The sequence below is a fragment of the Tetrao urogallus genome, assembly GCF_951394365.1.
Source record: "Tetrao urogallus genome assembly, chromosome: 5".
Taxonomy (NCBI): domain Eukaryota; kingdom Metazoa; phylum Chordata; class Aves; order Galliformes; family Phasianidae; genus Tetrao; species Tetrao urogallus.
This window is the reverse complement of record NC_136818.1, coordinates 24,530,931-24,548,015: the sequence shown is the minus strand read 5'-3', so window position 1 is coordinate 24,548,015 and position 17,085 is coordinate 24,530,931. Positions and strand designations below refer to the sequence as shown.

At 45.3% G+C, this 17,085-nt stretch overlaps 2 protein-coding genes across 2 annotated transcripts; one reads left to right on the top strand and one right to left on the bottom strand.

The window, feature by feature from the left end:
• Nucleotides 1–3,208: 3,208 nt before the first annotated feature.
• Nucleotides 3,209–5,237, bottom strand: LRRC52 (leucine rich repeat containing 52; the record flags this gene model as incomplete). The annotated part of the gene is made up of 2 exons (XM_079535430.1): nucleotides 3,209–3,462; nucleotides 4,613–5,237. 2 exons carry the CDS (start codon nucleotides 5,235–5,237, stop codon nucleotides 3,209–3,211), a joined length of 879 nt encoding a protein of 292 aa, XP_079391556.1.
• Nucleotides 5,238–5,804: 567 nt separating this feature from the next.
• NUF2 (NUF2 component of NDC80 kinetochore complex) lies at nucleotides 5,805–17,076 on the top strand (the record flags this gene model as incomplete). Its single annotated transcript, XM_079535237.1, has 13 exons — nucleotides 5,805–5,927; nucleotides 6,179–6,253; nucleotides 7,066–7,142; nucleotides 7,787–7,848; nucleotides 8,307–8,404; nucleotides 8,996–9,069; nucleotides 10,323–10,419; nucleotides 11,178–11,240; nucleotides 11,776–11,913; nucleotides 12,186–12,326; nucleotides 13,154–13,329; nucleotides 15,112–15,247; nucleotides 16,927–17,076. 13 exons carry the CDS (start codon nucleotides 5,805–5,807, stop codon nucleotides 17,074–17,076), a joined length of 1,410 nt encoding a protein of 469 aa, XP_079391363.1.
• Between the last annotated feature and the right edge of the window lie 9 nt (nucleotides 17,077–17,085).

Here is a 17,085-nt window from a genome sequence, read left to right as displayed (position 1 = left end):
ATGGGTAAGATGTTCAAATATCTACAACAGCTTCTATGTGGGAAACAACCCAGCAATCCAAGACTCTGGGATAAAGAGAGCAGACAAACAAGGTCGTATTCAAAAAGTCTAAAAGCTAGAGAAGGTGGACAGAAACTGCTGGTTCACTTCCGACAGTGGAACTAGAGGTCACCAAATACAGCCAGGGCAGAGACTCAGAACAAAGCAAAGATGTTTTTTCATTCAATAGGAATTAGACCTATGTAATTCCCCACTAAAGGATTCTGCAAACACAAGCCATTGCCATAAATTCAAGGTGAAGACCAGGCATGATGTGGGAATGAGAGACAAGTTGGAAATTAATCTTTAACCAGAGCCTATTTCAGCGATGCAAGGCTTTGGTGCCTCTGGCACTGTCCCAGCAGCACAGTCTGACAGTGTGGGGGAAAAATATCACACCTCAACAAGGAAGCAGTGCAGCCAGCCCTCCTATTGCAACAGCACCAATGCTCCTCACAAAGGATCAATCTTAAGGGAGCAAAGGTTTTTACCTCTTAATTGCAAAGAGATTATGGCTGGTGGAGCAAGAAGAAACCTGCTGGTTTTGTCCACGTGCAGTTTGGTAAAGAATTTTAATTTTAAAATTCTTAAATATATATTAAATAAATAAAAAATATTAATAATTCTTTACCAAATATTAATAAGAATGCTGGAAAGCCTTAAGTAATCAAAAAATATCAGCTGCACCCATATGTAATAGAGGTGAGCACCTTAGGGATGGCACATAGAAGGTGTGGGACATTGCCTGAGCTGGCAGAACAGGTCAGTTGTTTCACTTCCCCCTTCACATTCCAGGCTTGTCCTTGGCCTCAGCAGCAAGGACAAAGCCTTTTGCTTTCATAAAGCTGTAAGTTGGGATTTTATCTTTTATGTTGGTAGCAAAAAGCACCGTTCGGTTGCAGTAAGCATTAAGCCAGATGTTACAGAGCTGCTACTCGTGCTACTGATCTAAAGCCAAACAGTAAGCCTGTGCTCCCGTAACCTGAAGCTAAAGCAAATCAAAGTCATCATGACTTTCAGTTCCCTGCCTGCACGCCTTGTGGCTGCTTCCTGATGCTTTTGCAGCTCAGCAACCTTTGTCCACAGCTGCAAGGACTCTGCTGACAAGTACTGCTGCCCTGCACAAGCCTCAATTTTTATCTTCCACGCAGCAATGGCTTAGGCTGGACCCACACAGCTGAGGGACACTGGAGCATGACACAGCACAGGCTGAGGAATGCAAAAGTGCTCCCAGCAACAATTCTTCCCAGGTTTGCTGCATATAGAATCACAGAATGGTCTAGGTTGGAAGGGACCTTTAAGACCATCTAGTTCCACCCCTCCTGCTGTAGATAGGAATGCCTCCCACCAGACCATGTTGCTTGCAGCCCCATCCAGCCTGGTTTTGAATGTTCCAGGGAGGGGGCATTCACAACCTCGCTGGGCAACCTGTGCCAGTCTCACCATCACCACAGTAAAGAATTTCTTTCTCATACCTAGTCTAAATCTATCCTCTTCCAGTTTAAAGCCATTTTCCCTCATCCTGTCGCTTCCTGCCTTTATAAAAAGTCCCTCCCCAGCTTTCCTGTAGGCACTTTAATCCTATATTCATACGTAACCAACTATAATCGCAACTGTTATGAATCAGCAGAGCTAACGAAGCCTCCCCATGCAGAGCCACGCTCGGGTTCTGATCGCACCACCAGCCCAGCTTTCCAACCCAGCCTGCAGAGCCCTTTGTCCCGCCCGGGGGGGGGGGGGGGGGTGGTTCCCCAGCACCGGCTCTATTTTTCCCCCACTTCACCACGCTCAGACATCAGCCTACCGAACTCCTGGAAGCCCCGCTACGCCCCGCGGCAGCAGCCCGGCCCGCACTCACCACAGCCTGCGGCGCAGAGCAGCCCGGGACGCCGCGGGGCGGAGCGGGGCCGGGCCGGGCCGGGTCTGGCCGCGCCCCCAGGCGGGGCGCACCGCGCCGGGCTGCGAGAGGGGGATTGGCCGGAGGAGAACGGCGGGACTTTGTATGGGGGCGAGGGCGCGTTTTGTCTGCTGCGTGTCCCTTCCTATCTCTGCTATGCACTCTAAATAATAAAAAGCGCCGGCGCTGCTGCCCGGAGCTGTGGGTGCCCCATCCCTGGAGCTGCCCCCACGCCATTAATGTGCCCCGAGCAGCTGAGCTGAGAGCAGCCAGCCCATGGGGTGAGGATCTTTAAGGTCTCTTCCAACCTAAACTGTTCTGTGGTCCTAGGATTTCAGCTTTGATTCGCAGTCGGCAGACCCGCCACAGTTTAATGGCTGTATTAACGGTGTATTAATTTATACCGTGCCTAATCCCGCTTTTCCCTTTTCCTCCATCAGATCTAGCTGGTTTCGGATGAGAAGCCAATGCTTCACACGTGCAGCCACTGCACTTGTTCATGTAAGCAGACACCACTCTTGGCAATTACCTGTGCTAGTGATATGAAGGATCTTATTTACACCTCCCTTTGTTCTGCCCTGAACGTGCAGCCCTGGGACTTGGGACGGAAACACAAGCCATCTCCAAGAACACTTGGATTGCATGTGAGAGGTATTTCTTACATTCAAAATAAAGTCACTTCTAGGGTTATGCGACACAAAACTTGGTTCTGTAAATGCTCACAGACCGGTGGACGTACAGGGGGACTGGTGGTGTCTTCTGCTGTAACAGGTAGAATGGAGAAGCAAGAAGGACCCAGTGGGATCCCAGGCCCACAGAAGACCTGCTCTGAACTTCTGTTCTGCCTTTCCACAGCAGAGGCTCTCAGATTCCCTGTAGCAGACGTAAGCTATCTAGGCTGCCCCAGTGTGGCCAAAAAGGCCCTGGTGAGCTCCCTGGCTGCTGGGACCTGTCCCTGTGGTAGGACAGTCTGCATGCTGGCCCTGCTTTTCCGTGGTCTCGTGAGAAAGCAGGATTGTAAATGCTGCTGGTTGCTGCACGGCACTGTCCACACCTCCTGTGGCTCACACTGAACATTTTGCCAAAGTCCTGAGTCTCACTGGAAGAAGAAACGCAGCGGTGGCACTGTGAGTAAAACTGGAGCACAGAGAATATCTTCTCTTGTGGCTTTATTTCACTTCAAAAAATTTGCGTATAAAGTTTGGGAAATCACTCAGAAGGGCCTGCCTTCAGTTCCCAGGACGGCATCCGGAAAGGTTTGTAGGGCTGACCCTAAGTGGCTGCATCTTTCTCCTCTTCTTCCTCCTCCTCCTTTGAACTGTGGATTTGGTAGATGACGGCACAGATGCCAGCCAGCCAGGCCACCACAGTGCCAGCAAAGAATATGCAGAAGCCAATGAAACACAGAAAAATGTAGTCGTGCTTGTGCAGGTGGGTCTGGCAGCTGGAGTACAGCTGTACCTCTGCTGCAGGCATCTTCAAGGCACGAAGGGCTTCTGGTGTGTAGCAGGTGATGTTGTTGGCGTCTGCAGAGGAAAAAAGCAAAGCAAGACTCTTTTGCCTGTGTCTAAGACACTAGTGAGCAGGAAACATCACTGCTAGAAGAGTGATGGAGGAGTTCGCTAAACTGCTGGAAAATTTCTCCACGCTTCATGTTCTTCTCCCTTCATAGCCTAGGAGAAATCAGCCAGATTTTGGCCAAGCCACAACCACCAGCCTGCCAGAATGATTTCTGTGGCAGTGCCTCCAAGGAAAATATTTCTGTTTGGATTATGGCACTGTTTGGATTATGACAAACTGCAGTAGCTGTGCTGTTCATCTATGCTGATCGAGTACTTTTGTTTCAATACAAGAGCATTTGTCATTTTAAAGTCTCAAACACCTTTTTAAGTGACAAGGCTAAAGGGAAAGAGGTCTTTTTAGACTAGAGCGATAAGGCTTGCACACTGGGAGTCAAGTTTGGAAACTGGAGTGGTTTGCAATTAGGCACAATTTCACCTGCAACTGTGAGAGAGGGGAAACTCAGGAATGATTCAGTTCCAGGGAAATACTGCCTATGTCCTGTCAAATTCCAGTGCAGGCTGTGAGATAATAGATGCTGGCTTTCCTTTCTGAACACAGGCAGTATTTGAGCTAATGGGACAGGATCAACAATGGAGAGCTCAGGGCTGGAGGGGCTGTTCCAGGGAGGTGAGGAGAGAGAGGAACAGACCAGCACTGCAAGCATTTCTACTGATCACAAAGGGGACTAATTGGCCACTACAGACACACCAACACTGCAACAGCAACAGAAGATCAGAGCAGATGGAGAAAAGGCAGGACATTCAGAGAAATAGCTTTCCCGGAGCATATCTGCCCTGAGCCAGCTCCTCATTCTTGGCACTGTGGCTGCAGGTTGCTGTGACTCACAGGCACAGTGATACCTCCTGAGCTTGCTGCCAGGTGTTTTGTACCTCCCCTACTGTCCTGAGGATGTGAGCAAGTGTGACTGAGGGTGGAAAGTGTGTAGCCCTGCTGCTCTGATCAGTGCTTTGTGCAACAGCTGATGGTGGGATGCGTGGCTGACAGGCAGTGGCGCTGCCCCAATGAGCTGAATGAAAAGAGATCAGAGGGCCCTGTCCATTCCACCCAGGAACAGAACGGAGAGGAGAGGAATCCTGCTCACACAGCCCTCACCTGGAAAATGAACACTGCTCTCTGTCATCCAGGTGATGAAGTCCAAAAAGGAACAGTTGCAGTGCCACAGGTTGTCAGAGAGCCCCAGAATCCTCAGGTTGGGCAGGACCTGGACGGTGCTGGCATCTAGGAACGTTAAACCAGTCCGGCTCACATCCAGGTGCCTCAGCCAGGTGTTGTTGGCAAAAGCATCCTTCTCTATTGCTACAAGGTTGGGATTGTCCGAGATCTTCAACACAACCAGGCTGAGGAGCTGTGAGAAGGTGCTGAAGGTGACCTGTGTCAGGTTGTTGAAGCTGAGGTCCAGGTAGACGAGCTTGACCACACCAACGAAAGTGAAATCCAGGTCATCTCCCAACAGGTTCTTCCGGCAGTCCAGGTACACCAGATCCGCCAGGAAGCTCAGTTCCACCGCCGGCAGGTACGAGACGTTGTTTGCCGCCAGGATCAGCTGCCTCGTGTCCAGCGGGATGGCTGCGGGGAACTCCTGCAGCTGCCGTCCGGTGCAGTTCACCTCCAGGTACCGACAGCTGCACCCACTCGGGCAGCCGCTATTCCCCGATGCCATCCCCATCCCCAAGAGGAACACGAGGCTCAGGGGCCGCCATCTACCTGCGAGAGACATGGCCCGCCGCTCCCGAACCGCTCAGCCCCCGGGGGACCGCGGCAGGAAACGCTGAGGAGACGGGTGTCCGCTGGGACGTGCTCTACATCGGCGACTCACCTGACTGGCTGGCAGGCTGCCCGGCTGGAAGCCGAGCCCGGCTTCGCGGCTCTCTGCGCGCAGAAGGGCGGAGTAGCGCCTCGCTACGGCACCGTAGCTGCGATGCCAGCAGCCGGGCGCCGCTCTGAGAGCTCTCCGGCCAACCAAAGTTTTCAAACCACCGCTCCTTTCGGCTTTGCCGAGCGTTTGCAGGCCCCGGACCCGCCTTCCCGGCGCAGGCCGGTAGCCGTCACGCAGCTGCGGGCGCGAAGCCCCAGCCGAGCGGCCACCGCCCTTCCCGCCACTCCCCTCAGCTCCTCAGCCGGCCCAGCCACCTAACGGCTAACGGCCGCCAGGGGGCGGAGCCTGACAAAGCCCCGCCCCCTCCCGCCAGCGCCGCCGCTGATAGGCCAGCGCGGGGCGGATGCATGACGCGCGCGGCGCGCCCGCCAGATTGAAGCGGCGCGCGGAGAGGCGGTTGGCGGCGCGATGGAGGCTCTGACCTTTCCCCGTTACAGCCCGGATGATATCGTCGCTTATCTCCGCAGCCACGTCCTGGTGGGAGCTGAAGCCCGCAACCTCACTAAGGCCGACCTGTTCGCCACCCTCAAGGTGTGTGAGGGCCCCCGCGTGCTGTGGGGCTGCGCTGCGCGCCCCGTGACCAGAAAGCCCCGTGTTAAGGCACTCCCGTATTCGTTAGCAGGGCTGCTTGCTGTTCCTTTAGCTGTATTTTAATGCTTGAGCTGCAAGGAGCCGGAAAGGAAAGCTTGTTTTTGTCTTGGTGAATTTGCTTTTCACGTGTTAAAAGGCAGAACTGCTTTGTTGTCCTCATCAATGCTGATTTGTGCCCTTTGCTTCCTCAGCCTGAAGTTTTGCACATGATTTTCATAAGAATTCTGCAGAAAGTGTATGGGATCCGCCTGGAGCACTTCTACATGGTATGTATGCATTGGCAGGGGGTAAGGAGATGCGAAAGGAGAAAAGAACTGTGCTTTCCCTGTGAAATGCTGTCAAATCTCCCTTTTATCATCTCATTAGAAAATGGCAAGTGGTATACTCTTCTTTTTTTATATATACGTGTGTGTGTGTATGTATATATATATATATATATATATATATATATAAAATAATAAATGTTTATATACGTTGTAAAAAAAACATACCGGCTTCCTGGGAATCTGGCTTTGACCATGGATGGATGAGGGTCTCCTAGAAGGACCTTTAGACTGGGTTAGAGGGGAAGCAAATGGTGCTTTTAATGTTAATCACTTCTACGCTGTTAATTGAGAGGAAAGCAGGGTGAGGGGCAGTTGGTGGTCTAGGCTAACTGATATCCTTCTGATTAACACTTAATCTATCTGCTGTTTCTGCTAGACAGAAATGGATTCCTGATAGTCACCCAGAGGGTGGTGATGCACTGGAACAGGTTGCCCAAGGAGGCTGTGGATGCCCCATCCCTGGAGGCATTCAAGGCCAGGCTGGATGTGGCTCTGGGCAGCCTGGTCTCGTGGCTGGCAACCCTGCACACAGCAGGGGGTTGAAACTCAGTGATCATTGCGGTCCTTTTCAACCCAGGCCATTCTATGATTCATCTGCTTACTTGATAGCATCCTTCTGCCTCTTGACTTGTGTCCACCACGGATGGAAGACAGTCCTCATCTAATTTTAATGAGCTTACGCTGTGGGATCAAACCTGTTTTTTCTCCCATAAATGCACTCTGGTTATGTATTGGCTCTCTTTATTTTTCAGATGCCAGTCAACGTTGATATAGTGTATCCACAGATATTTGAAGGCTTTCTACCTGTTTGTAATCTGTATATTCATATGTAAGTACAAGATAGCACTTTTTAATGGAATGTTTACTAGAAGCAGTGGGGCAGTGTGCCTCTGGTGGTTGGTTCCACTACTTGTCTCTGAGCAAAACAAAGTTTTCAGGTGAACGGGAGACAGCAATGTGGTAACGGAGTTTAATTCCAAGCAGGCAAATGAATGTGTTAGGAGGCTACATATAGTTGAGTTGTGTGGAGGATAATTTTATTTAAAAAACCAAAGTAAAACAACAAAAAACTCCAGTGCTTCTAATGAGTTGAAGTTCACCATTGCACCTGACAGAAGGATCTTAGGTACTTGTCTGAATTCTGTTTAGATGTATCTGTTGAAGTGATGTGTTACACTTGTAGCTTCATTTTTGTTTTAATGGCAGAATTGATTCCCTCAGTTAAGTGAAGGAATTTCTTAAGCTGCTCTGCAGGTGAGTATTCATAGAAATCCTAAGAGATGCTGTAAGAATACAGGTTTTTAATGCTGATCTGCACAGTAGTCTTACTGTATTATTCTCCTGAGGCTTATTGTTGCTGTGTGCTTGCTGTGCATGTGCTCTGCAATGAGAGGACATTATCTGGTTTTAGTCTACGTGTATATAGTGCAAAAACTGTGTAACAATCACTGAAGATGTTTTGTTTCTTTGCAGGGAGCGCTTCCTTCCAGTGTGCCGGGTTAATGATTTTCAAATTTCTGATGTTATAAATCCAAGTAAGCAAATGCACTGTAAGCCTTGTGTTTCCTGGGCTGGTGGCCATTGCTTATTATCTAGGCTCTTTTGTGTGACCTAGTCAGGTGGGCAACTATTATGGAGATCTATCCCTGCCCACCAGCTACTCATCTGACCTTACAGATGGTTCTTAATGATGGTTCTCATCTTACTCCTTTAGTAGGATAACACAGTGAGACTGTATTTTATTAATCTTTCTATTAGGTGCCATTTTCTTAATTTGTTAAATAGCATAGGATTGCTGAGATCTGGCATTAAGCTCCTAGTTGCTTTTCTTGCAGCCTGTGAAATCTTTGCAAGGTGAGCAGGGAAAGAGCTAGTACATATTCTCTCTTGCAATTTCTGTCTCTCCTCCAAATTATGCTTTGCCCAGTTTTCTCTAAGCAATTGCAGTGTGTGCAGAGACAGAAGTAGTGATGGTTTGTAACTTCCATTTCAGAGGCAAAGAGGACAGCTCGCTTCTTGAGCGGCATTCTCAACTTTGTGCATTTCAGAGAATGCCGACGCGAGGCCTACTTGGAGTTGCAGCTGAGCTATGTAAGTCTGATGCTGTTTTTCCACACTCTTACTGAAGTTACTTAATGTTAACCTACAATTGGGAACATAAAGGTTGTGTTTTTTCAACAGCGTCCTAAAGTGATGTGAGAATCTTAAATATAGCTAAGTAATACAAGCAGGTACCCGTTTGCTAAAAATTCTTGTACAGCTACATTACACATCAAATACAACTACTGTAAATGGCTCCATGTAGAACTTTGCAATGCCCTTAGGGAAACATGTCAGTTCAGAAGAATGAGTGGCTGGGCTTGTTGACATTGTAAAGTTTTCTGCTTGGTACCATGGCTGAGTTACTACTTTAGCTGTCAGCTGAGGTTTTTTTTTTTTTTTTTTCCCCAGTTTTATTTGGTAGTTCAGCCTTGTAAGTGAAGGTCTGACACCTCCAATTGTTTGGAGAAAATATAGATGTAGTGATTGTTGGCTTGAAGCTAGAACTGCAGGTGGTTTCTCTCTGAATATCTCAGTAGTTCAGAGATCGTGCATGTCATGTGAAATGATGAGCAGGGGCCTCATAGGACTCAAGAGAAACTACTCCTCTGAAACAAAAAGTTCTGAATGTTTAACTTGCAGAAATCTGCTATGGAGAAACACCAACAACTGGAGACAGCAAATCAGGAGTTGGAAATGAAGCTGGAGAAGCTGAAGTGAGTATGAGGACTGAAGGTCCCAGGATCTTTCTGTCTGATGCAGATAAAATTCCTTTTAGTCTAGAAGAGATGTGACTGTGTTCAGTAATATGATTTCTTTTTTTGTGAGACTAGAATGCTAGAGGTGGCAGAATCTAAGTGTGTAGATGTAATAAATCGAGACGCTGATTAATCTTTGTTAATGGGAGTGGAATTTGTAGCCTGTTTTTATTTATTGTTTTTTCATCTGACTAGCTTCTCCTCCATTTTGAGCTCTCATCACATGCACCCACATGTATTATAGAGAAGAAAATATATATGTTATTACATATAATAAGGAAAAAAATATTTATATGCCCAATTCTGCTCCTTTAGGAGTCTTTAATTTGAGCAGGCTTCACTTCTCCTTTGGCACTTGTCTAAGTTTGCTGCTGGTTAGCCTCGTTGGAAAATAAGGCAGAAAGTATAGAGATGTCTTTGTGTTGCACTTGGTTACAGAGGCAGTTCTGATGGCATTAAGCTAGAAAGGCTGCTGGCAGGAAATAAGTGTGGCTTTGGGTCTGTGTAGTTGCTTTGAGAAGATACTCTGGTTTGTATATTGGGGAGACTAAAGAGGAACTTGATGTTATAGTTTAAGTCATCTGTCTTTTATTGTTTATATAGCTCTAGGAAGTTGATCTTTAACTTAATGGATGGGTGAAGCAGCATTCCTCAGTTATTTGACAGATTTGCCCTATTCTCTGTTTTAGGTAGTTGAGTTGCACTGCCTACACCTTTGTCCCATTAAGTTTGTTTTGCTTGTAGGTAATAGGCTAAAAAGATGGCTAGCTCCCAAGATTGCTTTCAAAACCAAAAGCTTATTTGCTGATAACTGCTCTCGATATGTGCAAGGCAGGAGGGTCTCTAGCTAGCTATAGTTGTATCTCAATACAAACTGTTCCTCTGGCACATCACAATATGCAGGTTTCATATTCCAAGCAAAACTGGTGAAAGTATTCTTTCATGCCCATTTGTATTTAATGCTATCATTAAATATATGGTCCTACTTTAACCTGTACCGCTTATTTCTGAAATAGCTCTTTAGGTGATGTTTTGCCTACAAAGGCTTATAAGCCCAGGGAAATAAGCTGTATTAATTTGAGGCTGTTTCGACCTGATCCATGATGTTGCTGGCTGTAAAGCCTTTGGAGAAAGACTGTTTCATTTGATGTACTCTCACCTGACTGTGATGATGCTGGACCTGTCTAAATGTCTTTATTTTTTTTGCTTAGCACTGTTCCAGTTGAACAGCAAGCAGAGTTCAAGCAACTGTCGGATGACATTCAAGAACTGGAGCAACTTCTAAGCCATGACTATCGTCGGAAAACAGTATGATCTCTTTGTGTATTTCTCTGAACTGGTGCCGAGGCTTCTGATAAACATTATTTCTGTTGATTTTTATTTTGTTCCTTGTCTCGTACAGAGAATAAAGCAGGGTGTTCAGATTTAAATCATAAGTGGTTATTGCAACACTAAGTCCTGTCTAATCTCTAGCATTACCTGTAAGGAATGTAAAACACGCATGAAATCAGATTTGGAGAACACAGAAATGTATTTGGTTCTTTCTTGAGATACGTTATTGCCATGACTTGGAAGATCCACTTATTGTTGTTCCCTGTAAGTTCTTGTTTTTTCTTGCTCTTGAATTTTAAGAATGAGAACTGGAGATGAGCCATGGCAGGTGACAGGAGGCCTTAGGAAGGTCACCCAATGGAATGGCTAACAAAAACAGCAGGGTCGATCACAGGATGGGATAACTGACCAGCAATGGCAGGCTTGCCCTTAAGACCTCATAGACCTCTTCAGCTGTGTTGGAGAGAGAGAAAAAAATGTGGTTAGGTTTTTTCTTTTTTTGGATGTTACTTTAAGTCAAGTTTCTGCCATGAATACTGTTGACCGTGGGCTTGACTTCTATAGTTGGAGGGCCTTCTGTTAGTGCAATTAGGCTGCAATTTTGTATTCTAGTCTTGGTGCACCGAAGAAACAATCAGTGAGATCTCATATACGTGTCTAATAGAAGGACAAAGGAGGTAGTAGCTGTAGAGATTTTTATTTCAATTTGTTTTTTCTTTTTTCTTTTCCCTTAGGCAGCATTGCAAGAAGTGATTTCGCAAAAGAAGTCAGATATTACAGAGAGGACCAGAAAACTGGTGAGTACAGCTCTGTGTAGGCTGTAGCTTGTTAATTCAATTAATAGATAATCTTTGTAAAGTTAGATTATTCTCAGAGCTAGTTAATGTTCATGTGGTTACTAGTTGTGTTTTTTCATCTTTCAAGAACTGCTTCACTTTCATGCCATGGGAAGTGTGGTGCTCTTCCATGTGAGCATCACAGCTGACTTGGAAACCCTGCAGTGACTGCCTGAGTTGCCCTAGGTGAGGGGCTCTGAAGGAGAGAGCTGCTTACCATGTGTATTAGCTGGCAGGTGTTCTGTGAAGCACTGGGTTAAATACTGTTCTTACAACTCAGTGCTGTACCACTGAGTGTGCTCAGGGAGCAGAGTGGACTGTTAATCGTTTTGGGAATGTTGATGTGCACAGGAATTTTTTCTAAAGGACTTCCTAAGAAGGAATGACTTAGAGAAAAGAATTTGTCTGGTCGTGAGATCATGCGAACTATGCTTCACAATTCCTCTTTACAATTGGCAACTTAAACGACCAAAAGTTCTCTTGTCCTTGTAACTAGAATGAACTTAAAGTGACAATGGCTACTTTGAAAGAAGAACAAGAGCAGCTGAAATCAAAAATCGTGGAGAGTCCAGAGGAATTGAAGAATTATAAGGAGCTAATGAAGGAGACTGTTAAGAAACTCAAGAAATCCAAGGTGAGATTTTCTTTTCCCTTCCTTCACATGAGGAGATTTTAAACTTTAAAAGTGCATCTTACTGAACTTCCATTGTTTTAAACTAGTTTTTGAGTAACTTATACTTAAAGATAATCTGTTTCCACACTCCCCTGTGCCATAGGCAGGGATAACTTCCACTAGACCAGGTTGTCCAAATACTAACAAGAAAGAAATGGGCAGAAGTCAATATACACAGTACAACGTTGAAGGTAACTGCTGAACTCCCCTATTAATACTTTTTCTTTTTAAAGCAAGAGGTTATTGAGAAATACGAAGGTTATCGAGACCTGGTTGAAGTTCTGCCATCGTGCCAATTGGAGGTGCAGTTATATCAGAAGAAGATGGAAAGACAGGCAGCAAATGTGGAAAGACTGGCCAGTGTATTAGCAGAGGTTTGTATTACCTAAGTTAAACTTGGTTAGGGAGAACTTTTAATGTCAGTCCGAGTCGAGTCATTAGTAAACATCTGCTCTCTTCTCCTATCTGCTCACAAAAGAAAGAATTTGGATCACTTTAAAACCCCATTGTGGAAACATCAGTAAAACATAGCTGCTGCTTTGCTGGGTACCACTAATGTCCTTTTGGCCACTTTTAATAGTCACAAGCTTTGTTGCCATAGATACCTGACCTAAGATTGTTATCTGGGGGTTGATAGAAGGAAATGATGGAAGAAGAATGGAAGTGAGATGTTCTCTTCTGCATATAGAGCTGAAACTAGAGCAAATAAACTGTTACTTCAAGATTACTTTATCTCTCAAGGTTTTAGTTTATTGATGTTACTATGCTAAACTTCTGCTGGTGAAGTGCTGGTCACAAAGTACCTTGCTAGTTACTACTAAACTGAGAATACAGTTGTTAAGAGCATTTAGGGAAAAAACAGCATAGTCTTTTAAGTTATTTGTATGACATTTTCATAAAACCATAGCCTAAGAGCTACAGCAGAGCTCACAGTAGCTTCTAAAAACGATACAAATAGTAATTTGTTCATTCTGATGTATTTCTAATTAGATAAACTGGGAGATAGTAAGGAAAGCTGGTCAGCTATCAGATCTTTAAAAAGCAGGAAGACTGTTCTAATCTTAGGGAACTTCTAACATGGTTTATCATTATATAATTGGTTATAATTGGTATATAATGGTTTATCATTATCATAATATGGTTTATCACTCTGCTTATATCCCCCACTTTGGTTTATTTCAATGCTTTTTACATACTGCAGGTCAGAAATCTGGAAGACCAGCTGGAGAGTGCTCAAATCGAGCTGAAGAAAGGGAAGACGGATGAAATGTCCCTGAAGAGACTGGTCACTGCAAAACATGAGAGGCTGTCTACAGCTGAAATAAGGATAAAAAAGAAGCGTGAAGATGTTGAGCAATATAAGCACACTGTATTTGAGTAAGGATGAGTTGATGTTTCTGCTTGCTGCTGCTCTATGTCTTCGTTATGTGCTACCAACGTTCACGCCTGGTACAAACATGTAGCTTAGCGCTAAGAGGAAAATGAGTGATGTGGGATAGCTTGGTATGAAGACCAGTAGTGCTGCAGGCAGGGAGTTGGGGTCTCAAATCAATAATTGCAATGTGACTTGACAGCAATTCTTTTATTGGATCGCTAATTTAATTTATAATGCTTATTCTTGATTCTTTTATCTTCTTAAAGAGAATGTCACATTGGGATAATTTCCTAACTTATCAGACTTCAACAAAGCCCCATTTGCCTTTCATGAATTTTTCATAATTTCCCTTGCCACTTTTGCTCATTATCAAAGATGTTCAAGACCCATGGGGAAATGGGGCTCGTATCTCAGAGGAGCATTATCCTGACATGATGCTTCTAAAACAAAAGGAAAAGTGTCATTTGATCAAAGCCTCTTAGCCCATCTCTCTTTCTACTGTATGCTAAAGGCAAGTTGCAGAGCAGTGTTTACACACAGCAGTCACTTCTGCAGTAGCAAAGTGTGGTGTTGTAAGGTCATGGCTTCCCTGATGTTCACTGTGCTGAACTGTGGTAAAGAAAGCTCGTTATATAAAGCTTTTGTACACTAATAGCAAAAGGGATGTGGAAAATTACTGGCTGGGGTTGCTTAAAAAAGGTGGAATAAAGCTTTTTTCTTTTTTCTTTCTCCAAATCAGTGAGAGTGGAGTCTAAGTCACCATCATGCAGAAAGGCAGCAAGATTCCTAGGCCTCTGCTCTTCATGTAGGGCACTGTATCAGCTTAAAGGGAGATTGGAAGGAAAAGCAGCTTTTAATTAAAGAATGAAAATAATAGCCTAATGCTCCTCTGTACTAAATGTTGCTGCCAATTTATCTGTTTCTAATGTTAGATATTTCCCTTGAGTATTTAAATTAGATGCTTTGATAAGAAAGAGAGAAAGGGAGGTTGCCTTGATTTGGAAACAAGTTTTCACTGGTGGGTAAGAAAATGTGTCCTCACTGTTCCCTTGAGGTAGAAAGATATAAATATGCTTTCACTAAGTTTGAATGATTTCAGCCCAATCTTCAGAGAAAGCAGCTGCTACAGTTCCAACTGTAATTATTGTGCAAATAGTATAAAGTGTTAAGTGTTTTTGCAGATCTCCTGTTCCCACAGTAACACAGCTGATTACATGGCAGCTTACAGCTGGAGCTAGCTAAATTCACCTGCAAGCTTGGAAGGATTTGGAAATAATGTTCACAGGTGGATGGAATATGGGGATCTGAGGCTGAGGAGAATGTGACTTTCAATTGTGCTGAAACACCAAATGCAACTGTGTTGCTTTCAGACTCCTACCTTGGGTCCTAAGCCTGTGCTGGCCTTCAGCCCAGGCTCTCTACATCTGTTCTACAAAGGCTCAAAGATGGAGTGTCCAGCTATCTGCAGGCTTCAGCTGAGACAGTTCTATTGGAGTAATTGCAGTTTGGATTGACAGCAACGGAGGGGCTTCAGTGGATCCCTGTAACTTCATTCTGAATTCTGTTTTTTGCATCTATATTATTCCAGATGAAGGATTAGACAAATATCCACATTTCCTAATTGTACTTTCAGAGCAAGTAAACTCTTTGCAGTATTGTCTCTAGAAACTGCACTTGGCATGCTAATTAAATACAAGTTTGGCTTGGGGGGGGGGGGGGGGGTCAAGCTTAATCTGGAATTGGTTGTGTGGTCCAGTACTAATTTTTTTTTCTCCCTCCTTTAGATATTTTAACAGAGTTCAGGAAAAGAGGGGTGCTGTATATGATAAAGTGACAGCAATTCACAAGGAAATCCAGCAGACAAGGTTCAAAATCCAGCAACTGAATGAGAATGCTGAAAAAGAAGAAACGAAAGCTAAAGTGAGTTGTATAGGGTTTATTTATTTGTTTATCTTCTAAAGGAAATCTGTTTGGTAGTCTGGAAATTGATATTCAGCTTGGTCTGCGCAGATGAAATAATTCTTATCAGCCTTAAAAACAAGTAAGCTGAGCAGGTGTTGGTTTGAGTGGATAGTGAGACAGAGCACTTGCTTATGATTCTGCTGTGATGCTAGGATTTGTTTGCAATGTGTCTGCATGCTGTATGTGATGTGTGGAAGAAATGGGCTTTGCAAACCTGGGAAATGATTCTGGAATGGTATGATGGCCCAGTATTTTGAGAGATGAAACTGAACTTGTCTTTTCGTGTGTATCTGTAGCAGATACTATCCTAGTTTCAGTGACGTCCATTTCTGTATCACAAACCTTCCAGCTCTAAGCAGTCTGATTTTATTCATTTTGTTGGGCCATTGGGACCTATTCCTTGAGGCCTTACCTTCATGCTGTAGTGACAAGCAATGCTGTAACCTCTTGACAGTCTTCCTCAAATAAAGGAACATTTGCCATGTTGCAAACCCATTCTTCCTACAGTTTCAGGAGGAGGATTGTCCAGGTCAGTTCTAGAAAGGCAGAAATCCTGGTGGGTTAGGAGTAAGGGAGTGCAGTCAGCCTGTAGCATCTTCTATTTGTTTGGTGCTGAAGTACTGTCTGTGCTGGGAGGACAGCTATAGTAGTCGCAGGGACAGAAGTCACAGAATCACAGGGTTAGAAGGGACCTCAAGGGTCATGAATCTCCAACCCCCCTGCCACATGCAGGGCCACCAACCTCCCCAGGGCCGCATCCAACCTGGCCTTGAACACCCCCAGGGGTGGGGCATTCCCAGCCTCTCTGGGTAGCTGTTCCAGCACCTCACCACTGTCATGGTAAAGAACTTCCCCCTGACATCCAACCTAAATCTCCCCTCCCTCAACTTCAAACCATTTCCCCTCGTCCTGCAGTTATCTGCCTTTTCAAAGAGTTGACTCCCCTCCTGTTTGTAGGCTCCCTTGAGGTACTGAAAGTCTGCAATGAGGTTCACCCCGCAGCCTTCTTTTCTCCAGGCTGAACAAGCCCAGCTCCCTCAGCCTCTCTTTGTGGGGGAGCTGCTCCAGTCCCCTGATCATCTTTGTGGCCTCCTCTGGACCCTCTCCAACAGCTCTCTGTCTTTCTTGTACTGGGGCTCCAGACCTGGACACAGTACTCCAGATGGGGCCTCACACGAGCAGAGTAGAGAGGGCCAATCACCTCCCTGTCCCTGCTGGCCACCCCTCTTCTGAGGGAACCCAGGATACCATTTGCTTTCCAAGCTGCAAGAGCATGCTGCTGGCTCAGGTTAAGTTTTTCATCCATCCATCAACCCCAGGTCCTTCTCTGCAGGGCAGAGGTCTTGGTGATACTGCTCCATTCTGTGTTAATCTGCACCAGTGTGAATACTGTGCTGCTGTTTGACAACCTTAGTGTTGTGAGCACCAGAGCCATACAACAGATGGTAATACTGGGATTTTGCTTGTGGCTGCTCTTGGTCTTAGGAGGTTCTGTAACTTTCCTGTATTCTGTATACCAAGGAAGCAATAACTTCGAAATCGCATGAGACCTCTCTCGCTTATGCTTTAAACTTTATAAGGGTTTAACTTTTCTGATGGAGTTGTGTGTGGTTTTTTGTTTCATTTTACCTTCCTAGGAGATATACCAAAACCTGAAGGCTGGATTGGAGAAGCGTCATGATTCTCTCATAAAGACAGCAAAGAATTATGCAGCCTCAAGAGAAGATAAGATTGCTGAACTGCAGAAGGGACTGCTTAGAGTTCAGAGTCCTGGGAGTAGTTCTTAGACCTGCCTT